Source organism: Tamandua tetradactyla, chromosome 2 (genome assembly GCF_023851605.1).
Source record: "Tamandua tetradactyla isolate mTamTet1 chromosome 2, mTamTet1.pri, whole genome shotgun sequence".
NCBI classification, from domain to species: Eukaryota; Metazoa; Chordata; class Mammalia; order Pilosa; family Myrmecophagidae; genus Tamandua; species Tamandua tetradactyla.
In genome coordinates this window covers 72,755,341-72,782,528 of record NC_135328.1, presented here as the reverse complement: position 1 = coordinate 72,782,528, position 27,188 = coordinate 72,755,341, and the positions used below count along the sequence as shown (strand labels likewise).

Here is a 27,188-nt window from a genome sequence, read left to right as displayed (position 1 = left end):
AATTTCATACTCTAAGAACCATCTCAGATCATATAGTTCAACTCCCAATCTCCATATTAAGAAATACCCATTTAAATGGATGGGCCCTAAAGTACCATACTGTAAACTCCCAAACACTTTCAGAGTGAAAATAAATGATGCTAATATACTTGTAATGCTAAAAGTATTTAATAACATTAAAATGCGCTGAAAATGAGCAAGTTGTGTTTGAGTGTATATTGATTCTTAGGTAATTCCTGCATTATACTCTTTAATTCCAAAATTCTAGATAGCTGACATTATGACCAACAAATTTAAATCTTATAATTTATATATAGATTTCTTTTTAAATAAGAGCCACACAGACCTATACAATTACAAATCATTGAAGACCACTAAACAGTGGATCTCAGGTAGGACCACCACTTGCTTAAAAATCACCTTTGATGGTTTTCAAAGTGTCATTTCCTTGGCCTCACTCTACAGATAATCAGCTCCACAAGTCTTGGGTAGGATCCAGGAATCTGCATTTTGTCAAACAGTGATTCTGATGAACGTTAAGTTTTAATGGTCCTTTATTTAGAGGGATTTAAAACTTATAATTCTTCAACTTTGGCGTATATCAGAGTTTTCTAGAGAGCTCATAAAAATCACAGATGCCAATCCCTCCTCCTTGCCACCCACAAATACTGATTTCTAAATGACTAAGACAAATTCCCAGGTCACCTGAAAAGCAAAGCTTATGCAAATATAAATCACTAGCAAATACAAAAATGTAAAAATAAAACAAAGCCCACAAACTTTACCCAAAGATATTTAAAAGAATTCAGATGGCCTGGATTTAGGTAACCAAGGTACAGAAGCCCATCAGTCTGGCTACTATGTGCAAAGGCTGCTGTGCTTGATTTAATCTATTTGGAACCATTCACAAAGACTCCAAAATGAGTATAAACAGGGTCGTTGGATTAAAGCAAGCCGGAACAGTTGAATTTCCAAATACAGCCATTTAAAAAAACTCTTGGAAACTAAAACTTTTTTGGAATTATCAGTTTGCAGGACTATGCAGATAAACTCTGCTTTTCTCTGCCCTCCCAGCTGCTCACCATGGGGCAATTTCAAGACTCTTTAGCAAACCCAGAACCTATGCAGGAAGAATCAAAATTTTCATTACCATGGGAAGAGGTAACTTTATGCTAAGGACCGAAAAAAAAAAAAGGGACTTCAGCAGGATTTATGGTTTTTCAAAATAAGATTTTCCATAATACAGAGGTAACTATAATAAATTCAAAATTATCCAACAAAATAAAAGCCAAAAAACTAAACATAGTGACTGCTTTCTTCAGAGTAAATGTAGCTTTTTCTTAATTTTTTTTTCCAACTAGATTCCAAAATAGAGCTTTAACATAGAACAGGATGATTGAAGAACAACTATTCTTGATCTTTGCTTGAAGTCAGTGAGTAGAAGATCAGAGCAGGTATTTTTTTTTAAAACCTCTCAATGTCCTGAGTGACATGTGAAAGCACTTTGCAACAGGTAGATTGGTACCATTCTCCACCATTTCAGAGAAGAGAAAACTGGAGTTAGAATAGAACTTCATTACAGCAGAGGGCAACAGAAAAATACCAAACTTTTCTACACTGTTTAAAAAAATAGCCCTAGTTCTTCCCCTGCATGCTTTCAGAAGAATACTGAGAAAGTTCCAAAAAGTAAAACCTACACATATAATTCTGATGTAGTACTTGAAGCTGAGAATGGATGCCAAAGATAATATCAGAAAGTTTTGAAGAGATGAAGAAAAAGGACCATATATGCTTTTCTAAAGAGCACACACAAATTTAGAGACAAATGTAACTTTTAAATCAGCATTTGTAATTTTTAAGCTAACACCTAAGACTCACAAGAAACTAGCAACAACATTCTTAAAAAATGGGTGTTCCCTTACAAAAGAGATTCGAAAAGTTAAAATAGTTATTTTACTTTTCAATTACAATTGAAATACTTAAATCAGTGTTGGCTCAAGTATCTTTAAATATGTCATCCAGATACCAGTTGTCTCCACAAACTGGAGGTCGAGCTATTTCAAGTTCTTGCCTAAAAGACAGCAGAGTTCCCCTGCTACCAGGTCCAGCTCTATTCCCCTTCATACCTAAACAAATGAGGTTCTAAAAACCTCAAGATGCTAAAAGGCACAAATAAAGGGAACCAAAAGGCCAGTTGGCTTATTTAGAGTGGTATATACATCTGGTTCTAAACAAAAGGCTTCAATATCAATAATGCAAGGTGGGAGAAAACAACAAAAGCAACCAGCGACAGCTCAACAGTACCGTTTGCTTGTGGGCAAGTCTCAGCACACCTTAAACATGTCCCTTAACCTGAATTCTAGTTCATCAGGGAAATGGAATAAAGTATTTGCCTGTCACAGACTATTGTTATTTTTTGCACAAATCCAAACAACTAGGAAAATGGATAAAAGCAGTATGAAAATGCTGTGAAAAACAGATAGAGCAAGAACTTAGAGCCTCTTCTTGGTCAGGTCAACTCTGGTAGAATCGACTGAAGCCACCAACACTACCTAGCTCCCAGGTTATACACAAAAGAAAACAAGCCCCTGCCCCTTGAACTGCAATAGAAAGGTAAAGCAGACAAATGCTGGCAATACCCTGCAGGAATGCCACTGAGATACTATTTATGAAACAGGCAGGAAAGATGAAGGATCAAAGTGATGTGCAGGTAGAAAAATCTTCTAACCAGTCAGATCAGTTTCAATTTATTTCTCTCACCACAAACCAAAACCCAAATGACTTGAACACATGGTTCTACGATTTCAGTGTCTTCTATGAAGATGCAAATGGTTTGGCTTGACTCTCTTCCTCAGCCCATAATTATTATTAAACCAATTTTACACTTAACATTTTAGGACTGCAAGTAGTTTTCCCATTTCAAGATGTTCTAAGAGTCCTGGCTGAATGATCCAAGTCCTGGTAAATAGTAAGTGATTAAATTTCAAAGTCATCCGTCGGAAAAAAACAGCAACAATTTCCTAAACCAACAGAAGTACTACTTCCGTGGCCTTCTTCCTACCTGTCACGCAAGCATGCACTCACAAAGAGGCAATTATTCCTATAAGTTCAAACAAGGATACTCCATGCTGGTTACAGACCTGGAACAGCCAGGGTATTCTAGTAGAGACATCACCTCACATATTTTAAATAGTCATCTTAAATAGCCAGGAGTTTCACCTGGCTAAGAAACACCCCCAAGCGGCATGCTTGGGTAACAAAATGATTCATAACCTCCCTGCTAAGTAAGATGGGTTTAGTCAACTGCAAAGCCTCTTCCATCTACCATCATCCCCAGGGGCTCAGGAGCAGGGATAGGGAGGGAGGGACCTGGGACACTGCCACCAGGAAACCCCCTCACCCTTCTCTCTGTTCAGGCTCAGCCTTTATTCCAAATACAATGACGAACATCTAAACAAAATCCGATGAAAGAATGCCAAGCCACTGTCCTCTGGGATTTTCCAAATGTCTTTCTAATCCTTCCTTTGGAGATGGCCTAGAAGAAGGAGTAGCACAAAAGGCCTGAAGTGAAGATGACCAAATTCTGGACTCTACTCGGCCACCCAGCCACCAGGCTACACAGGCAAGCAACAACCTCTAACATTTTTTGTGTGAAAAATCAAAGCCGATAATGGAGCATTCTACAAAACTATAAAACATTTTAGAGAAATAACACTAATCAAAAGCCATCTGTTATTCTTCACTTCTAATAAGGATTGCATAAACTGGACTCAATATATAGATAAGAATTTTATTTAAATGTATTAGAGTTTCTGATAATCAGATGGATTGCTATCAAAATCATTCAACATTCAACACATGGCTCTAGAAAGTTTCAGATCTTGGGTCAAAAATGAAGTTATAAAAACATGCATTTGGTATGCCTCCATCAAGTACACACCACAATGAAATATGTACGCCTGGACTCCCAGCATCTCTCCAACTCCTCCCCCCACCCCAAAAAAAAGACCCAGGAAGCTGATATTCTTCCGTCTTGTGTACTTGTTGTTATTCTCTCTGAAGTACATAGTGTAGATGCTTAGAGAGAGAGTGTGGATTTCACTAATTTGCAAAGTATGTCTAATGAAATACATTTCATTTCAAAACTTATATGTTGATCATTATTTACCTTGATCAAATTTGGAAAACTTGAAAATAATAGTGTTGAAAGATTGATGTCTTATGAATTGTTAGCCTAATAAATGTTTTTTAGCTGGTCAGATCTCTGTTTCTAGAGGAAGAAACAGAAATGGAGGCAAAAATGGAAACTTTGAGTAAGTAGTTTCTTTACCCTATTTTAAATTTATGTTAAGACGTTTTAGAGAAAAGTATTTTCAGAAATAAATGGCTTTACTTTCCTAATCATGAATTTAAGTCTGATACCATTAATTTAGGAAAAAAGTCAATGTTTCGGTTTTAAACCACAAATATTTCATATACTATTTAGATTTTATCAATACTCCCTGGAAAACAGAATGAGTGGAAAAAGAATACGAAGGTGGAATAAATTACTTACAACCACGGACCCTTGAGTAGCCCACAAAACAAAGGGTCCCCAGAGGGGCCAGAGGATCTCTGAGTGAGACACTACTACCAGGAATTTTTAAATTTTACTCCTCTGGTTGCCTGAACTGTATATGCACTGCCTTTTCACTACCCTCCCTCATATCAGGAATTTAAAAAATCTTATATAATAGCTGCACTTTCTTCATCTCAACACTAGGAACAATGTGGACAGGCTTTGCCTGAATTGACTGTCTCTCATGTAGACAAGTAAGGTGCTGGTACATCACCCAAACCTGAACAAAAATAAACAAAAAGTGATTCTTAGGAGAGGAAAATAATCACCTTGAAACTTTAACCTATGAAAACTACTAATTAAAATAAATAGCACTCTAAATTTAGTGAACATATTAAATTTTTCTAATTTCTAAGCCATACTATTTAAAAAGCAAATCCTGCTTGAGCTTCTAATTCTAAACCATCATCCAACAGGCTCAAGAAAAAAAACATGACAAATATTCTGGTTAACAGAATTATCCACAAAAGGATTATCAAGGTAAAAGCTGAAGACAAACTGAATCTCAAACCCCAAAATACTAAAGATTTAGAGAACCCATCAATTCAAAAAGGTATATTTTGGTGATTCATAAGCAGTAGGCTTTAGACACACTGCAGGAATTACTTGCAAAGTTTATTTAAAAACAGATTTTCAAGCCTCTCCTTTAGGGACTGATCTAATATAATAGGTCTGAAGCTGGCCCAGAAACCTGTATTTCTAACTGCTTCTCCTTTTAATTCTGATGCAGCCAAGTTTGGGAACAAATGCTTTAGGATCTTGTGGTGCCTTTCCTTCATTCACTGCAGAAATATTGAATATTTGTTATTTATTCGCCATACCATCTATTTATTGCACAAAACCCTACAAAGTTAATGCTATAAAAAAAGCCCCAGAAGGAACTGCTAAATAAACCAGCTTTCATAGCACTTGATTCATTGTTTCAATGCTCCAAATAGGCAATTTTATCGAATGCATAATACATGGTAGGTGGTATGGAAGACATAATAGAAACCTGAATTCAAGGAGTACATAAACAATTATATATTTGTAAATAAACCTACTGCAGCTTTCTAAAGGAAAGTAAGGTGCTCTGGCAACAGCTTCGGTGCAGGTATCAGAAGATAAGGATTTTAGTCAGAGCCCTCTATCAAATGCCTGGTCCAGACCAAATTGTAAGATCACCAGCGTCTTAATTCTTTCATTGGGAGGAAAAAGGTAGTTTAAGCCAAAATTACATATGGTCTTTTAAATTCCAAACCTTATCTATACTGTCTTATGGGTAAAGACTTCAAAGACAGGAGAACCCAACCCAAAGTGGAACAGCACTGCATCACGAAGGCAGCTGAAGGAAGGACCGCAGTTGGGATCCCAAGGATGGCAAAGCCCATGTTAAGCCAAAAATGAACGGGAAAGGGGGTGACAGGGAAGTGGGACGTACAAGAGCATTTGTAAAAAGCCTGGGAATCAGCTTGAAAGTGAAGAAGCCAGTGTAACTACACCAGAGAACAGCAGGAAATAGTACTGGGGTCACTCCTCAAAAGCTAAGCATTTAAAGGATAGTGTGAAAATAGCAGGGAAACAATAAAATTTTGAGTGTAAACATAACATGAGAAAAGTAGTGTTTTTGTAAGAGTAGTCTGACGCCCGATTAGAAGAAGGAAAAACAGACTAGTTTATGGAATAGTATCTCGCGGTACCGGAGGGCTTCAATGCAGCTTCCAAAAGTTATGCAAAGCATTGAAATTAGAAAAACGTGGTCCAAGATTTACCTAAGAGCAAAAAACATGTCTAACTGAAAATAAGGGGGAAAACACACAGAAAGAACCGACAGACACAAAGGGTGCTATATAGTTTTAGAAAATGGTCTGCTTTGCCTCTCAGAGAAATCCGGACCAAACTGAGGATACCAGCTGTTATCCTGATATTTTTGCAGAAACCAAATGGGGGCGGGGAAAGAAGTAGCCTGCTGCTTACCCGCCACCCCCACCTCCATTTCAGAAAACCAGAAGAGAAGTAGCAGATGTCACAGTGTAAAATCTACAAGGCATTACTGCCCTTTCGTCCACGTATTCAGCCCGAGCAGCTGGGTCCCGAAGAAAGAAGGCTGATGATGGACAACAGTAAGGGAAAAGCTGTCACCACTGGCCTTTCCCTTGCAGGCCATGGGCATTTGTCCTATGGTGACCCATTTCCCCTACATTTATGCCTTCTTCTGAAGCTTACTGTAGCCAGGACATATAGCAAAAGAATCCACTCACCAGAATAAATTAAGGGTAGTTATTTTTGGAATGAGGAAAAGTATTTCCTGGGATGAGCCATCCCAACCATCTATTCCACCTCCTTCCTGGATTGTAACCACAATCCAGGCCCTCAGAATGAAGATATATTAGCAGCAATCCTGGAAATTAATTTATATTAAGGAAGGGAGAGCCTGCAAAAATCTGCCAAAGGACAGAAGACACAAAATAGTCTGAAGGTAACTGGGGTGAATGCTTTTCTTCTAAGAGGGCTTATTACTTCATTGTACTACTAAAAGATTAATTTCTATGACACAAATATATTCAGAGAAGTGTGGACAGAGGAAAATGAATCCAGATTTTAAAAAACAAATACCAAAACAAACAAACTTAAGTCTTAGTATGTTAAAGTGTATAAGGAATTCTGATAAGATACAGTGGCAGGTTCATTTTCTCACTGAAGGATGGATGTTTTCATGGGACTCATTCTTGATCAAGAAGCATCCACAATTCTTGAACATCTTACCATCCAATTATATTTGGGAGCCACAGCATATAGTTTCCTTTATATGAAATAGAGCTAACAGACATTTTTTGTGTGTGGGCAAATAAATATAAAGTATGGGATGTCAAAACTATCCAAAGCTAATAAATTACCTTAACCGACAATTCTGAAAGAAGCAACTTTTAAGCACAAAGATGACACTGTACTTTCAGATACCAGAAAAGAAGTGAGCAGAAATCTTCTAGACAAGCCTCTAAGCAAGACGGATGTCACAATTTGCCTTGACTAACTTCCCCTCACTACTTCAGGCTACAGTCTGAGCTGGACACTTAAATCAAGGGTGAAAAATAGGTTTCAACCTGAGTCAATTGATGGAGGTTGCTTGGAACACTACTTTGAAAAATATTTGGGAGCCACATTTAGACTCATTGAGAAAGACTGCCATGACTGATGGGCAATGTCAGCACGGGGGCAGCAGAGGGTAAATTGATGGTGCATGTACTAGGAGCTTGCCAGAGACAACACCCCTCATATTTTATAAAGGGAAATAAATCTATGCTATGGATTGGATTAATTTCTTATACAGGGAGAATCTACCTGAGAATTTCAAATTTTCACAAAAGAGAAAAGGTATGCATAAAAGGATTTACCATATGTCTTGAAAAGAAAACTATGACAGAGAAAATAACCTATGTTGCATTTAAGCTCTTCTAGTCAGTCTCTTGAAAACAAACAACCTGCTAGAATAGTCAAGCTTCAGGCCAAGGCCTGCTGCCTATTTCTGAAAGGCACATGAGCTGAGAATGGTTTTTAAATGTTTCAGGAAAATATAAAAATAATATTTCATGAATATTGTGTGAAATTCAAATTTTGGTGCCCATAACTAAAGTTTTATTGGAACACAGACACACCCATTCATTTATATATTGTTTATGGCTGCTTTTGTGCTATAAAAGCAGAATTGAGAAGGCATAACAGAGACCATATAGCCCACAAAGCTTAAATATTTACTGACTCTACTAAAAAAAGAATTGTCAACCCCTGTGCTAGAAGAACAAGTCTAGAGTTTCCCCAAGATACAGAGCAAGCAAATTCTCTAGAGAGGAAGGAGAGTTAATTTAACAGGCTCCCAGAGTGCTTGTCTAAGAAGCTGGGATTTTCTCTTTTGTTAATACACATGTGAGTATAACTACAAATTACATAAAGTACCCAAGAATAAGTACTTGCCCCCTTGATACAACAAACATGAAAAAGTTGGTTATGCCTCCCAAAGAAGTATCTATTTTTGTCTGAGATTCATAAAGAATTAAGTAAATCTTAATTTTTTTAACTTCTGTTCTGCAAGTAGATAGATATAAAAATATTTTTAGACATACTTTTATTGTTTTGGTTTGAAGTCTCAATCCATTCAGCGTGTTGATAGCTTTCTCTGCATCCTTAGGGTCAATGTAGTTCACAAAGCCATATCCCAAGCTCTGCCCTAATGAAAGGGAAGGGGAAAGAGGTATATATTAGTTCTACTCCACTGACAGAGATTCACTTTCATTTTGGCAAATGGTCTTGCCATTAATGCCACAGCATATATTCTCAATAGTAAGAAAATTCTACATTAATTCTTCTAGAAATATACATGTGGTCTTTTTTCATCTTCTGTCTATTACATTCGCAAGTTTAGACATCAGTTAGAACTCAGCAAGTAGCGTTGTTGAAAAATAAAATCACACAACCCCAAACTGTTCCACCACACATGCCCTGCCAGAGCCAGAGAGCGCCAGCAGCAAGGCAAAATTCAACTTCAGAAACTGTGGGTGCAAATCTATGCTGAGCTGCTGAGTGGCTTAATAGCCATGACCTCTTCAACTGCAGTTTCCTTACTCATAAAATAGGAAGAATTAATAATCAGGCAAGACTCTTCCAGTGTTCTACAATTTTTTCTTACCCAGACACATTTATAGATTTCAAGTGCAGTCATTTCTGAATATAAAATGATAAAGAACCATATATGTATGCATGTATGTATTTATATTTATTTCAGAGGAGGCTTTCTTCAAACAGGGTGGATCAAAATGTGCTAAAACATGGGTTTTATCATCTATATAAGGAGTATAGGAAAATATTAACACAGAGATTTAAAATGAAAATGTTCTGAAAGGAAAGGAATAAAAAGAACAAATTAAAAAAAATTTTTGGAGCAAATTTTGAGGGTCACCTCAAAATAAGTCTCTCTTTTTCCCTATCATGTGACCCTCTTGCCGCTCTCAGTGATGCCTGAACTCCTGGAAAATGATAGATATCATGCACTTGAAATCAATAGCATGTATGCATAATCAAAGCCCATCCAAAATGTCTCAACTAAGGGAAAGTTCCTCAGCTTGAAACAGTGAAAAACAACTACAGTAGGTGACAAAAATGGACATGACAAAGTTTAATCAAGTCAAGCAAAATTAAACGTATCCTGGAGGATGCCCATTAAAGGTTCAAATGCATTTATTAAATACTGTTTCTGTATCAATTTCATAGAGATGTGACGGGCTGGTTCTTGATGGGGCATCGAAGCACCATATGGTTGTGAATACAGATATTTATAATAGTCAATCTGGTTAGCCCTTGTAACTACACAAACTAAATAGAGAGCTAAAAAGTGCCTAGTAAACATGAAAGCCTGTGATTGTATTCTGGGGACCACTAACAGAATTGAGATAATTGCTAGCTTATGTGCTCACCAAATTGTTTTTTGTTTTGTTTTGTTTTTCATTTTAGGGGAGCTAAAATTAAATAAGAATATTCATTTTTCTCTTACTAAAATCCAGAGAAGTTTTATTTTAACTTATGAGTCTATATGAAAAAAGTCACAAATGTAACCACTATATTTTCAAGCATTCAGCGTTTCATAATTTGATATTTATTATTTGTCTACTGCACACGATCGTACCTTCTTATGAAATCTGCTGCACTTCCATTATCATCAAGCAGGAATTCATAGTGGCTGAACATAAAATCTGCTCAAGGAAGCAGCTATGATGGAAAGAATATGGGCTTTGGAAAAAGAAACATACAAGTTCCACTTCTGGCTCTGCCATTTAACTAGCTGTGTGACTTTGAACAACTTACTTAGCCTCTCTGACCACAGCTTTATCTTCACTAAAATGAGGATAATAATTCCTCCTCAACTAGGTTGCTCAGCTACATAAGGAGAACATTATCGATAGAAGCAGTCCATCATAGACAAAAGAGACCATGAAGAAAAATAATGTGTGCATACTACAACTACATGTTAAGGACTTCAAGTACATTCATTTTAAGTTGAATCAGAAGGATGCTACAAATATAAAGGGGAAAGAAAAAGAAAAGCCAACTGTTGTAGTTTGTCACACCTCCAATTCTATGACAAAATAAATCAAATTATCAACTGTATTAACATTAGGAATCAATTATCCCTTTGTACTTGCATTGCCCATCTACCTACATTTTAGCAGCTTCTAATCACAGAGTTTTCTCAATCATGGCTCCATAACGGAATCAATTTTTAAAATCATAAAAAAAACCAAAAAAAAAAACACCCTGATGCCTGAGTCAGATCCTCAAATTTTTATTTCATTGTTCTGGGATGCAGCATTGATACATTCTAGATGTACCAATTTTTTTTTTTTAATCTCAGTGACTTTAATACACAGTTAAGGTTGAGAATTACTGTTTTAATGAACAGACATTAAAACTGAGATACAAAAGGGGGCTTCTGGGAGTCCTGAGAGGGACCAAGCACTGACTGATGAGCTGAGCATGTTAAGTGACTCTGCAGAGAATACTGCCTTTAGGCAGTTACATTTTAAAGATGTATGTGGATGATTCTTCTGAAATCTGTCAAGTTATCCATCACTTCAGAGAAGCAGTTTATTGGCCTCCTGAGGTGAGTCTTGGGCTTTAATACTGCACCCTAAAGTTGGATCACTGGGTAACATGGAAAGCCTGTCCTGCTTAGCTATTTCCCACGCTGGCCCCTGAGCTCTTTACCCCTAGTTCTCAACAGCTGTAGGCAACTCAAAGGTTTGCTAAATGAATCAATGAGCAGATTAGTGGTGTTAATTATTTAACCAAAGTTACCAAAGGTATTATCAAAAGCATCATTTTAGGTAGTTCATCCTTTGTCTGAAGCATCTTTGGCCTGACCCCTCAAGCAATCATGGCTGGCTATAATAGCAGCTGAATCAAATTTCTACTACCGGCATGTTGATTACACTTAGCCAATATTTATCCCCCAGATGACCTCTCCTCCACCTAGAAAATTTCTAATCTGCCTAAAAACATTATTAGGAAGAGTGCCACTATCAATTAGAACACATTTGAGGTCAGCAAAATTTTACTATTATCCTAAGCAAAATAATATGAAGCAGATGCTGCCGCTAAAAGGTGTCACTCCTAAATTTAGTGTTGTGGATGCATTAAAATGTCGGCACACAAAATAGGAACACAAAGGAGAGAAACTTTGCAGAATTTTCATTTTAAGGTGAGTTTATCAAGCCAGGGAGTATTCATTGGATGCCTACAATATATAAAGGCCCCAGAGATTTAAGATAGGCAAGACTCTCCCCATTCTCACCTTTCAAGTATACGGTATTTTACTGTTGAACTTTAACCTCATCTAATCATGTAAGATACTCAGATTCTTATCCTATGAAGTAGAAATGATATCTGAAGCCCTGGCGAGGTCAATTAGTGACCCTGAATCAAAAACAAAGGTAGGAAGTAGTGACATCAGAACTTGAACCCAGACTCCTTACTCTCAAATGCTGGATTCTTCTCTACTCAACTCACAGTTAGGTCATATTTGAACCCAGACAATCTTCAATATGCCTGAAATATAAGGTAACCAGGCATTTTCTTGCAAGGTTTTACCACAACAAATTGTTTCTTGGCTGCCCATTGTCTCAAATTTCTGTAGTTCTTGCATAAGTATTAGTTTCACTACATGTGAACTTCTGTATGGTTATTCATTCTTATGACAATGTAAACCACATCTAGTTTATACAGCACATATTTCAGGTTACTGTAAGTGAGTGCAGATTTAAAAATAATAACAATAGCAGCTGCAAGTCAAAAATCAAGTAAAAATTTAGCCTGGGTGCATTTTTTTTCACTTTTGTGTACACCAGCTAATAGAAGCCACAAGCCAGCCATGGAAGGCTTGGAAACCAAGCATCATTTATTCATATCATTCAAATCTGTTTTCCAAGTCAGTCTGAATTTAGAAAGTGCATATTGATATTCTGGAAACCAAGAGTCACTTCTTTAAAAAATTTATAGAACCCTACATTTAAAATCCAAATATAACCATTATGGAAATCAAATGATTAAAGGAAAATTCTGAATAAAATAACAAAGCTAAGGCTCTCCCAAAGAGCTTTCAAGACGATTAAGGTCTGTCTTCAGAAGCCAAAAATTTTCCCTTTGGTAAGTGAACATCACAAACAAGGTCAACACCACTCGTCCCCAACTATCCACACAGGCTGCCGGTGCTCACGTTGTCTTAGGGATTTCAGAACCATTCATCCAAGTCTTAGTCCTCCCAGCCATCTCAGGAATTGCAGAACTCCTCCATGTAGGAAGTTATTGGAACATTCAGACAGCCGAAGACGTTCACATAAGCACTGCCAAGCCCAGATCAGAGTCTCACTTCAGCACATGTATTCTGTGTACCGTGTGTGGGAACGCCTTTTGTTTCACACCCTCCCTTTTAATCGAACTAACATCCCACAGAAAGTTTCCTTCTTCACAAGAAATATATAAATCACTTATAAGACGCTCCTGGCATAAGGAGAACAATCATAAATAGGCTGCTTAGAACCCCAGCCAAGTGATCTAAGGCACAGAGCTGAACACGCCACAGGCCTCTGAATGGGACCAAGAGCTCTGCAGAGGTCAGAGCAGGCAGAGGAAACTGGAAGAGAACCCGTTTAGTGACAAAGTGCTACTGTGGGAAACATAGAAAACTCCAATTTATCCTAAACTGTGCATAATTCAAAGCAGCAACCATTCCCTTGCTACCTACATTGCCTTTAATAGCATACTTTAATTAAAATTTTAATTGCGTATTTTAATTAAAAATACACAATCTTCTGAACTCATATTATTCAAAGGTCACCTTATTTAGTCTTTTCTATTTCAAATTACCACCAATATTCAGAATATCAAATTACCCCCTCAGGTTTAGAGGTAAAGGCAATAGACCACCATAATTTTTTATTATAAAACTTGATATATTAATTTAATTCTATGCAACCAATATTAAGTGAAACAAAGGAATGTGGAAAAGAAATACTGTTTTTAAAATAAGATGCCAAGAGGGCGGGCAATGGTAGCGCAGTGGCAGAGTTCTCACCTGCCATGTCAGACCCGGGTTTGATTCCCGGTGCCTGCCCATGCAAAAAACAAACAAACAAAATATAAGATGCCAAGAGTCATCCTAGATAGGCATCACCTACATCCCATAATTACATCTAATTATGGAAAGCCTACTTTTTTGCCAGGCCCTAAGGATAGAGGAGAGAGGAAAAAACATTCCTGCCCCAATAAAGATTATATCCTGGTAGGGGATGGAGGGTAGACAAATTAACAAATTCTACAGTATATTAAAAGGCTCTGTTCTAGTTTGCTAGCTGCTGGAATGCAATATACCAGAAATGAAATGGCTTTTAAAAAGGGGAATTTAGTAAGTTGCTGGTTTACAGTTCTAAGGCCGAGAAAATGTCCCAATTAAAACAAGTCTATAGAGATGTCCAATCAAAGGCATCCAGGAAAAGATATCTTGGTTCAAGAAGGCTCATGAAATTCAGATTTTCTCTCTTAAGTGGAAGGGCACATGGTGAACACAGTCAGGGTTCCTCTCTCATCTGGAAAGGCACATGGCGAAGCATGTGCTAGCTTCCTGTTTCATGAAGCTCCCCGGGAGGCATTTTCCTTCATCTCCAAACGCCGCTGGCTCATGGACTCTGCTTCATGGTGCTGCAGCATTCTCTGCTCTTTCCAAATCTTCTTCATTCTCCAAAACATTTCCTCTTTTATAGGACTCCAGAAACGTATCAAGACCCACCCAAATGCATGGAGACATGTCGTCACCTAATCCAGTTTAACAATCACTCTTGATTAAATCACATCTGCGGGGAGATGATCTGATTACAGTTTCAAACATACAGTATTGAATAGGGATTATTCTGCCTTTATGAAATGGGATTTAGATTAAAACATGGCTTTTCTAGGGGACATACATCCTTTCAAACCAGCACAGGCTCCATAAGAGCTATGAAGAAAACAACACAGAAGGATGAGAATACAGGAGGGAGTGGGGAGAGCAGAGGAATACTGCTGCTTAAATATAAAAATATGAGGGTAGGCCTCATCTTGAAGGTAACAGCGTTTGACCCAAAACTCAAAAGGATGCACCCTGGGTAGTGCAATGGTGGCTCAGTGGTAAAATCCTTACCTGCCATGTCGGGTTCGATTCCCGGAGCCTGATCACGCCAAAAAGAAAAAAAAAAAAGGACATACCACACAGTCTAATAGGGAAGATGTACAAATGCATTTATTTCAGCTAAAGTTCTATAAAACAGGTATCACATCCTGCCAGTTCTACCAGCTTAATTTGCCTTTCCTTCCCACCTCCTCTGTATCAGTACTGGTTCTCACATATTCTCGCTCAGATTACTGCTACAACATCCTAGCCCATCTACCCTTCCCTGAGACTCCATTAACTCCCAAACTAGCCATCCTCCGCTATAATGTTGATCTTCCTAAAATGCAAACCTAGTAATGCTTTGGTTCCCAAAGTTATTGTCCTCTACTCTACACCTAAGTCCTAAAATGCACAGGCACTTCTCTGTGGCTGGAATACACATCTCCAAATGGTCAACTCCTGGGTATCCTCTGAGGCTTTTATGAGAGACCATTTCCTGCCATAACTTGCCCCGCCCCCAACGCACACTGTTCAGTGCTCCTCTCCAGTCCTCTCACAGCCCCATCTATCTATACCTTTACATTGGTACACATGTATACTGTAACACTGAATTTGGATGTCCTCCCACTAGACTGAGTTACTGCATTATGTTAAAATTTTAAAAATTATTAACTAATTTTAAAAATTATTAACTAACTATTCATTGAATGAATGAATGAATGAGTGAATGAGCTTCTGCCTTCCGGGAACTTATGGTTGAGGACAGCAATGCCCTTATAAACATGCTTCCCAGCACTATGTTTACTAATCTAGTATCTCTACATTTAAAGTCCCTACATTGTACCAGCTGGATTACAGAACAAGTAGAAACAAGATGCTCAAATGTTATAGTACTCCGTCTTCCTCAGGAGTGATGTGAGGTAGATTTTTTAAAATAGTTCATTTAAGAATTTTCATATGAAAATTTTCTACAAATACCATTAAAATGAAATCTCAATTTTCAAAAAATGATGTCACCTAGAATAATTTGATAGATTTACATAAATCTGTTTCACAGATCTGTAAGTATGAATTATGGGATGTCAGCCTATAATTTTGATGAAAGTGCTTTTTCACTAATATAATTAAGTCTGCCAAGACTATTCATGTACAAGTCAAATAGAATGCAGAGTGAATTCTGTAAAAACCAAGTAGTTGAATCAACAATAAAAGGTGACTACACTGATTGATGTGTATCTATTATTTCATTTAGAGCTGTAGTAATGTTTTATGAAATAAAAAAGGACAAAGCAGCATGAATCTTTTTTAAAATCCCACAGTTATAATAGAAACAGGTCACTACGGTCCTCTCTGACAAGCAAGACTCTTGCAACCTGCCATCTAATACTTGAAGAAAAAAGCAAACTGAAAAGGTTCTGTTTCCAAATGCAGCCTCTCTGTAAAACTGCATACCTTAACAAAAAGCAAATGATTTGATTTGCAGAAATGTGTTTTCATTCTAAGGGGAATAATTTTTTTGTTGTTCTTAAAAGAAGAAGACCCTTTTCTCTCATTGTAGCACCCTTTTCTCTACTTTCAAACACACAATAAAGTTACAAATGTGTTGTATTTCTTCAGATGGACTTTCTGTTCTTGCACTCACTGTGTCGGTCTGTTCAGACAGGCTGTGCATTACAACTCTGGCACCAAAGCAGCTATCACCAGACCTGACAAAGGAGCTTTCTTAACATCTCAGACCTGCTATGTAACAAAATCATGTGGGTACCAGACAATAGGGAAAATGCTCGAGAGACCCTTAGAAAAAGAGATACAATTCTCTATAGGCACATTTCTCTCCAAATTTTAATTCTTGACTTGGCCCAAGTCTCAGATGCAGCATGCAGGATGCAACAGGTCCTCCCATTAAGCATTCAACTCACTTAGGTCAAATTAAACACATCCTACTCACTCTCCTCTTATGAGTAAAATCAAATTGTGAGGCGGAGGACTGCTGAGATCCCATAACAACAGCCCAAGCCAGTCTCTCTGATAAAAAAAGGACATTACCAGGGAACATCACAAGGATAGAGAATTCAACCTAGATTATTACATAATACAGATAGCTCACTCAAAGACTCATCTTCCATCCAAATGCTAATAAAGCTAGCTTAAGACTGAAATGCCCCAATATTTTAAAATGGTTTTCAGGACTTCATAAATATATTGAGACCATAGTGAAGAGTTTACGTAGCAACTTTTCTGCTGAAATCAAAGTAGCAAATAGTAATTCTTTGGTAAATATTACCTAAGCAGCCTAATTCTAGAGGGAGCAGTAGATGTCCTCAGCATCAGGGCATTTTCCTTTCAAGTTAATTTTGGCCATGTTTCTTTCCCGATTATGCAACTAGTAGAGCTCTATTTTCCTATAGTTCCAGGTCCAGTAATTATGAATCTGCTGGCAATGCAGTATGACCTTGCTTAAGCTGGAAAAACTGTGGGTTCCCAATACATCACATTTTCAGACAACATTAAGAACTCCTACACAATTCATGCTTAGACTATCGAGAAGAACATTATATTAAATCCCCTAAATTCTCACTGAGTGATTCGTGTGGGTACTAAGCTGTCTTCCATCCAAAACCAGGAAGATTAGGAAAAATAATCTGTATCAAAAGGGAAAAACAAGCCAAATCCCATGGTATGTGTATCTCAGGATAAGACTTGAGAGGAGGTTCACTGGCCTAAGAGAAAGTGAAAGAGATGTAGTACACCTCAGCACCAGAGCTAAAACAAGATCCAGTTCTCATTACTTACTGATTTAGGGAGATGGTCTAAAAGAAAGATCAACAGTCCTATCTTCAGACAATGGAGTATAGGCCCCATGACAGGAAAAGCCACACACACACACAAACCTGTCAGTTGGACCCTACACTTTTTTTCCCAAGGTTAGAACATTAACAACTCAGAGCTAATGCAAAAATCTGTTTTCAGTTAAAGGTCTGGGTCTGCTACAGTAGTCTCATTTCTTTGTTAATTAAAATTAACTCTGTACAGATTTCCCCCTCAAAGGGACTTTCTTTATTTGCTTTATTTTGTGCTTAAAAAGTGACAGAGTTGTTCAATTAGGCATTATTTTAAATGGAGGGGGAAAGGAACTATATTCCTCATATGGCATAGCAGAAACCCATTAATTGTAGTAGTGAAAAGGGCATCTGCTGCTGCAGCTGGTGTCGATCTCTTCTCTCTTTCCACCACCCTCTCTCTCTCACTAATAAATGATTAAGTCGCCCATCAAGAAGCAGTCTAGCTTTTTAATTTTTTTTCTTTCTGTAAGACATCATTTTTAAATTAAGATAGTGCAAGAAAAAATTAAAAAGGACCTTAACAGTATAACTAGCTCACTGGTGCTTTGTAAACTGTATCAAAGAGTCTTGCAAACTATGGAGAGTTCCATGTTTTGTCCTGAAGAATGAGAACGATTAGTCAGACCATACAAATTCCACGAGGTCCACTTGATTAAAAAATTCTTGCTAGAGTTGATAAACTCTCTTCTTGAAACCACAATGCTTTTTTTCAAAAAAAAATACCTCTTTCTCACCCAAAAGTTAAAAGGATCACCAGTCAAAACCCTGCAACGCTGCTATGTTCTATATTTAAAAGGAAGATATCAATCATACCACACTAATACCTGGGGGTAAATAATTGGAGGTGGGAGGGAAAACAAGTGTTAAGGTGAAGTTCAGATTTTCTATTTGGTAAGGATGTGCTTATTGGTTATTTTTCTCTTTGGAGCAATGAAAAGTGTCTACAATTAAGAGTGGTGATGACTGTACAACTAAGTGAAGATAAGGTAAGACATGGATTGTTGACTGTGGATATTATACATGATGCCCAGTGGAAGGCGGTCACTGAAGGCTACATTGAGAAGTAGAATGGTAAATTGTAGTGTCTACATAAGATTGAATATTGTGTGGCTACAGAAATGAAGTCTCGAGGCATGCAACAAGGTGAATGAATCATGGGGACATTATATGATGGAAAAAAAAGCCAGAAGCAAAAGAACAAATATTGTATGATCTCTTATAAGTATCTTCTAAAAGAAAACTGGGGCCTGAATAGATTGTAAGCACTCATAGCAGCCACATTTAGTCTGGAACTGAAAAGGTATTTCTAGTTTTGAGATGCTGTGTTATATATGTATTACCTGGTATCTCCCTGGAACTTTAGCTACTTGTATGACAACGAAGACTCAGAGGTGGAGTTCTGCAGCTCTCAAAGTCATCATTGCCACATATAACAATTGTTCATGAAACTGAAAGAGAGACCAGGCTTCATTCAGAGATAAAAACAAAGCCAACCAGGTTGGGACTAAGGCAAACCAGAATGCAGGGGATAAGAATGACACTGTCTATATTTTAGAACTTCACCTAATCTATGAGACCGAAAGAAGAGAGGTTTATTATGTCTAAAACTTAAATCTTATGTGATACATAAGCTAACTCAACCTGTCTGGATGATTCATTTTTAAAAAACATTTTTTTTTAAATTGTGAAATATATGTACAAAAAGCAATACATTCCAATGTCATTGTAACAAATAGTTATAGAACAGATTCCAGAGTTTGGTATGGGTTACAGTTCTACAATTTCAGGCTTTTTCTTCTAGCTCCTTCAAGATGTTAGAGACTAATATCAGTATAATGATTCAGCAGTCACATTCATCTGTTAAATCCTATCTTCTCTGTTATAACTCCTCCTTCTTTGATTCTTCTCCTAATCTTTAGGGCTATTTGGGCTATGAACATCCTAACTTTTTCATGTTGGAAGGAGGTGTCAGTAATATGGAAGAGGGGGATGGAACTAGTTAATGTTCTTAGCGAGGCTGGCCCCTCTGAGTTTCAGGACTTATCTGACTAGGAATCATCTGGAGGTTGTAGGTTTCTGTATAGTAATTGTAACACATGACTCTTGTAGAATTTCAGATAGAACCCTAGGTGTTCTTTAGGGTTGACAGGAATGGTTTTGGTTGGGGTTTGGCAAACCATGGTAAATAGCAATATCTAGCTGAAGCTTGTATAAGAGGAGTCTCCAGAATAGCCTCTTGACTCTGTTCGAACTCTCTCAGCCACTGACACCTTATTTTGTTCCATTACGGTAAAGAAGGCACCGTCAATCCTACCATGCCAGGGCCAGGGTCATCCTAGTGATTCATGTCCCACATTGCAAGAGAGTAGGTAGATCATTTAACAACCCAAACACATGGAGCCCAGAATGGGAATGAGGGCTTATACTTCTGTATAGTTTAGTGTAATACCTGGACACATCCCAGAGAATGCTGGGCAGATAATTAAAAAGTATTGGCAACATCCCTTGAGGGACAGGAGAAAAAATATGGAACTATTAATAAGCTTATTCACTTGGAACTCCCTGAAAAAGTGTCTGAAGTATTAGTGACTCCTAAGTCAATAGGCCAAGCCCTCGATCCTTTTTTTTTTTTAGTTTTTTTTATTGTAAAAACTTAACACACAAACATTCCATACATGGTGTATAATCAATGGCTCACAATATCCTCATGTGTATTCATAACCATGATCTTTTTTTTAACATTTGCATCTCTCCAGCAAAAGAAATAAAAAAGAAAAAAACTCATACATAACCATATTCCTTACCCCTCCCTCTCACTGTCCACTAGTATTTCAATCTTTGCAATTTATTTTAAACTTGTTCCCCCTATTATTTGTTTTTTTTTATCCATTTTTTTACTCATCTGTCCATACCCTGGATGAAAGGACCATCAGACACAAGGTTTTCACAATCACAGTCACACTGCAAAAGCTGTATCATTATACAATCATCTTCAAGAAACACAGCCACTGGAACACAGCTCTATAGTTTCAGGTACTTCCCTCTAGCCATTTCAGTACACTATTAACTAAAAAGGGGGTATCTATATAATGCGTAAGAATAATCTCCAGGATAACCTCTTGACTCTGTTTGAAATCTCTCAGCCACTGATAATCTGTCTCATTTCTTTCTTCCCCCTTTTGGTTGAGCTTTTCTCAATTCCTTGATGCTGGGTCCTGGCTCATCCCAGAATTTCTGCCCAAGATGGCCAGGGAGATTTACACGCCTGGGAGTCATGACCCATGTGGGGGTGGGGTGGGGCAGTGAGTTCACTTGCTGTGTCAGCTTAGAGACAAAGAAACAAGCTCTTGATCTTGAGGCTGACTCTTACGAAGCTTACTTCTTTAGTGGAGAAGCAAAGCCTACCTATAGTTATACATAAGAGTGACTTCTAGGAAACCTCTTTAATTGCTCAGATGTGGCCCCTCTCTCTCTAAGACCAACTCTGTAAGGAAAACTGTTATCCTCCCACCTACATGGAACATGGCAACCAGAGGTAAAAGTCTGCCTGGCAATGTGGTACACGACTTCCAGAGATGAGCCTGACTCTGGCACTGTGAGATCAACAATGTCTTCCTGACCAAAAGAGGAAAAGAAATATTGCAATATAAGGTATCAGTGGCTAAGAGAATTCAAATAAAGTTGAAAGGCTATTCTGGAGGTTACTCTTACTCAAGCTTCATCTAGATATTGCTAATTGCCATGGTTTGCCAAACCAAAACAAAAACCTGTCAACACCCAGGGCTCTAATTAAGATTCTACAAAAGTTTCACACACTAAGTTTACTTTCCAGAAACTTACGACCTCCAGGTGGGTTCCTAGCCAGATAAGTCCTGAAACCCAGAGGGGCAAGCCTCTCCAAGAACATTAACTAGTTCCATCCTCCTATTCCATATATTACTGATACCTCCTTCCAACATGAAAAAGTTAGAATGGGCATAGTCCAAATAGCCCTAAAGAGTTGGATAAGAATCAGAGGGAAGGAGGAGTTATAACAGAGGAGACAAGATTTAACAAATGAGTATGACTGCTGAATCATTATACTGATATTTCTTTTAGTCTCTAACGTCTTAGAGGAGCTAGAAGAAAAAACCTAAAATTGTGGAACTGTATGTAACCCATACCAAACTCTGAAATCTGTTCTATAACTATTTGTTACAATGTACTTTGATATTTATTGTTTTGTATGTTATATTTCACAATACAAAATGTTAAAAAAAAAAAAAAATCCCTGCAATGTGAAAAGCTCAGAAAGTTTGTGGGAAACATCAGTTTCCACTGCCACAATAATGCTTGTTTCTATTTGTCTGGAATCTGACACCACCATCTTACCTATCTATGATGTGTTATCAAACAATTCATGTACTCATCACCTTTAATTCTCACAACAAAGCTCTAGGTAAATACATCTTCACCCACTTTATAAAGGTTTGGCAGTTCAGAGATGTTAATTAACTTGTTCAAAGGCATACAGGTGGCCGGTTAATGTAGTTAGGATTTGAAAACCAGACCTTAGGAACTCAGCGTTTGCAGTGTACACCTCACTGCCTTAGCCAATCTTGAGAATTACTTTAATTAATTTAAGTCCTGTGCATCCAAAAGCTCACAAATTTTCCACCAGCATATTCATAACCTCCAAAATAAATATGCCACCATTGTTTTACTGTTCTTTGTCATGTAACTGATTGACTGGAAGTTGACGGTTCTCTCTTAATCCCATCCTACAGAATGTATAAAAGAAAAAGCCTGAAAGAAAAGGAAGGGCATCTTACATTACATCCTATAGTACAAAACAGATAGTGATATCTGTATTATAAAAAGATCATAGACAGTCTAAGGAGATTTCTAAGGCATTTAAAACAGGACTTAATTTACATCTTTCCCTTCCAGAAACTCGGAAAGCAATTCTTCAGGCCAGTGCCAAATATGTTTGCTACTGCCAAAACTGTCTCCCACACAATACACTTCTCTCAACAGCAGACAGCGTTAAAATGCTTTCATACGCAAGGCACGGTTTGGGTAACTGCAGAAAAGCAGGTGGGATCAGCACCATACGGCCTATGCCCTCCAAGATGCTCAAAAAGTAAAGCACCGAAGTAAACAGGCGATGAAGGCACCTGATGACCATGGAACATATATGGGTCTCAGGTCTGTTTAGTATAGAGCTCATATGGAGAGTGTGCTTATTCACTGTGGTTTCATGCTTATCCAAGAAATGTGAAAAAAAAGTCTTTCCTTTCTGCAAACAAAATTAAGAGTTTCTTGACAGTATAAGGAAAGAGGCCTATGGAGAGTAGTATAGAGGAGATGGCCAGACCAAGGGCATTCCAAACAATAACTGGTAGAAGCAAGTAGACAGACCCTCCTCCCTCAGAGCAGGGTGAAGGTCTGTAGAGGTCATACTGCAGATATGCCAATGGAGACTAAGAGAAACTGAGCAGTGAGGAGAGAGATGCAAGAGTGACTTGAAACTTCAGGAAAGTAACTTTGGTAGCCTGGAATAATTGCCTACGATCAACAAGAGCAATGAAGAAGTTAGGCAGCCCAGAACAGACACCTGACCCAAATTCCTCTTAATCAAGTCCCAGGAGATCTCTAACAAACAAAGATTGGAAGACAAAAACCCTCCACTGTTTTCACAAGACCCTAAAACCTTCCCCAGCCCTAAATGGCTAACCTCTCAACCAGATAAAGCACAGCCCAAATCCATTTCAAGGCCTTAAATTTTAAACATTTCGCTCATGCTATGTTTTTCTCTATGCCTCCACCACATGCACTCTTGGCTCAGAATGAGCACATGAACTCTTTAACACAAGCCTCATTTTCCCCAAAATTGGATTTTCAGAGCAAGTACCCTTTTCTACAACGAACGTTACAGAATAAGGGCCTAAATAGAAATCTAAAGCAATCACTAGTGACTATACTTCCCAGACATGCCATTCCTAAAAATAACAAGAGGGCAAGCAACATTTTCAGCCCTACACCAATACCCAGAGGTTAGCAATGTAAACCAACCCAAAGGCTCTTACATATTATGTATTCAAGAAGCATGGAGAGCCCCCAGATACCCAAGATGACTGTCCCAAGGTAGGCTTATGATTTTTCCAAACTTCCTTTACATAACTAAGAAAACATGTATCCGCCTCAAACTTTTTTTATTTTTCATGTACACTGCTAATATGAGTGGACAGAAGTTCTCAAATGGGCAGAAAATGCTAATATACCTTGTTTCAACATTCTGTGCACTAATCACAAGATTATGCATGATTTCTGAAGGCACACACATACCTAAGTGGTCCATGCACAATGTGGGGACACCAAGTAAAAAGACTGGACAGAGTTATTAAGGAGACAGTGGACAGCATCACATGGTCAGAAAAAAATTTTCAGTAAAGTAAAAGCATGTATCATTTCAGCTTATCTGTTATCACTGATAAAATATCTACCAAATATGTTCATGGATTCCACTCAGGGACAACTTTCCAATTTAGTTCATTTTCTTTCAAAGAGAAAGTACAGAATTAAATTAGTGATATTTTTAGCAAGGACAAAGGAAATAAAATTCCAAAGGGCAGCCACTGTCCCCAGTCAACATAAAGATTCAGATATAAATAACATCTGATTTTCTTGTTCTTTGTAGAGGGCATTTTGCTTAGTTTATATTTAATGCAGAGAGGCAGTTACATTTTCAAGAGGGTTTGAAGAACGGGTTTGGCGTCCCCCGCTTACCCAGACCCTGCCTTAAATTTAAAACAGTCACACAAAAAAGCACTGATTTTTATACTTAGGAAAAATCGCCAAATAGACCAATTGTGTTTGGGCAGATTAGGGTATAAATGCTGATTATAAAGGAACAGTTTCAAGGTCCTCCAGAAATCCCTCTCTAAACAGTAAAGAAGAAAGAAACCCAGTGGAGCATAATCTACAGAGGAAGAAAAGCTGTACGTGGCAAAAGTTGCAAAGGCTGCAGTTCAGATGGGACCAAGCTACAAATTAAGTCAAAGAGGCACCTTGACAGAAATAAATATCCACTTTGTTTTTGCTAAGGGACAGCTTATGTTACAGCAAAGCACTCTGAGATCACAGGGCAATTTGCCGACCAATTAACAGATGGCATCTAAAGAAAAATAAAGTGGTCTAGCTACTACAATTGCTACATTCAAATCACACATAACATTATTCCAAAATCACTTACTTGAAAAGTTGAAAGGATAAACTATTGTAATCCTCCAAATTTAAAATTCACAGACACTTTGATGAAGAAGCAAATGCTTAAAAGATTTTCCTGGACAATGACTCATTAGGACACAAAAGCAATTTGGCACTGTCCGCATCAGTGTCATAGTAAACGCACCACTGCATTAAACCAGAGAAACAGAGGCTTGTCTTTTACCACTGATTTAAAAACATATTAAGAATAAAATATTTAAACTACAGACTCAACGATATAGTACATCTGACCACTGATGCTAACCCTGGATATGTTTTCCCCACAAAACAGAAAAAAACCTAAACACACACAAAAAAGTTTTTAAGCTTAGTATATTGTCTCAAATACCCAAGAACCTGTAGCATTGTAAGAGTAAAAAAAATAAAAATAAAAGACTTATTCAAGAAGAATCCCGCAATTTTAACTCATCTTAAAAATCTTTAATATGATGCTTTCTTTCATTTGCTGTTACTGAAGTTACTTTATTTACTCACATATCTGAGGCTCACTCTTGAAGAGGGCACAGTTTTTACTGCAACAGATGAAACAATATCAAGGATCATGTGAAATGTAATTTACTGTACCAGAGCCTCTCACCTATTTGGACCATTCATTTCACACAGCAACTCTGCAAACACATTCTGAGATTAGGACAAAGACAGGTGGCAAACAGATATCTCATCCAAAATGATCCATCTTTTTACAATAAGAGGTTCCCTGAAGAGAAGGACAGTCAGAAATTTAAAGCCTTCGGCTAACTACCCAAGAGTCTGAAACCAGATTTGTTTAAATGGTATCTTACGGGTGAAAAAAATCTGGGCTAAATGTACATTCTAATAGTTACCCCTGTGGCTCTACTGTATTTAGCTCTGTTGAGTAGGTATCAAAAATGATTTCAGACCTGTGAATTAGAAAATCAGTCACGTTTAAAGAGCTCCATACCCTGTAGAATGTTAAATAAAATGTTAGGTATTCAACTGTTAAGTACACCACTCAAAGAAATGAAGATTTCTACTAAACATTAATCTTATTCCAATATTCATTAGCTCTTGGTGTCAAAAGTTTTCCTATTTTGTTGCTAACAATTTCTTCCTTTCTATTTATAAAAGAGCAGGGGACTAAATAGTTACATATATAAACTAATCTCCTTTACTTGGGGAAAAACTTGAAAAATCTTATGTTTGCTACCAGATCGCTCACTAGTCAAGCCCTATTCCCAAATATAATACAACCTAAGACACTTAGTGCCTATTCTAGTTCCCCTAAAGAACATTTACACCTAAAGTATTAAACTTGATTTCTTCGCGAATATTTCCTTCCAAGAAAATAGATATATACACTGAACCACATCTTCATAAACACAAAAGCCTACTATGCTATGTTTGGATCCTTGATTCTGCTCTCCCTCTCCCCCAAAAAACTGCATCCAATGCTAAACAGACTAAAGGACAAATTTATACTATGCTTAAAAAGATACATCTTATACCTACAGTCGTGATGGGTATATGTGTAAAAGCTTCCTGGATACCTCTGAGGTTAATTAAGATTCAAATAAAGATTAATCACCTCTAAATACCATTCTTGGTGAAACAAAGGAGAGGGACAAATGGTTTTTCTTAAGCCTCCAGGGTATGAAAGATTACATTAAATATATATTTAAAAGCTTCGAGTAATTATTCTATACTTTAATTAACCATTCTACTTGGCAATTCTTAATTCTACTTCTTCTACTCTTACAACATTGAAATAAACCCAGAATTTCTTCTCTTTGCAATTCTCAAAATCTGTTGACTATCCAGAAACAAAAACCTTAGGATTAGTCACTATTACAACTATCTTAGTCATCAAATTTTATTAAAATGGTTGCTCCTACATCAGCAAATTCCATCTCCCTACCCCGTATTATTGACAGACTCTTCCAACATGAAAAAGTTAGAATGGTCAGAGCCCAAACACCCCTAAAGAGTGGGATACAAAGATCAAAGGTGATGGTGGAATTATACAGAGAAGGTAGGGTTTAACAAATGAATATGATTGCTGAATCATTAAACTGATATTTCTTTTAGTCTCCAGTATCTTAGAGAAGCTAGAAGTAAAAATCTAAAATTGTGGAATTGTAACCCATAACAAACTCTGAAATCTGTTCTACAACTAGGTATTGTGCTATGCTCTGAAATTTATTGCTTTTTGTATATATGGTATTTTTCATAAAAAAAAAAAAAAGAAAAAGAAAAAAGTCAATTGTGATGTTAAAATATTTACTCCTTCTAGCCTCCTATATTCCGGAGCAGCTACAATGAAAAATCT

The 27,188-nt window shown here is 37.4% G+C and overlaps 1 protein-coding gene across 17 annotated transcripts in view; it reads right to left on the bottom strand.

Moving 5' to 3' along the window:
• ELAVL2 (ELAV like RNA binding protein 2) overlaps nucleotides 1-27,188 on the bottom strand; it is a 557,044-nt gene that overhangs the window by 446,391 nt on the left and 83,465 nt on the right. For all 17 annotated transcript variants that reach the window (XM_077148027.1, XM_077148030.1, XM_077148029.1 and 14 more), the window contains one exon: nucleotides 8,719-8,822. In XM_077148027.1, coding sequence (XP_077004142.1) covers nucleotides 8,719-8,822 — 104 coding nt within the window. The remainder of the gene's footprint in view (nucleotides 1-8,718; nucleotides 8,823-27,188) is intronic.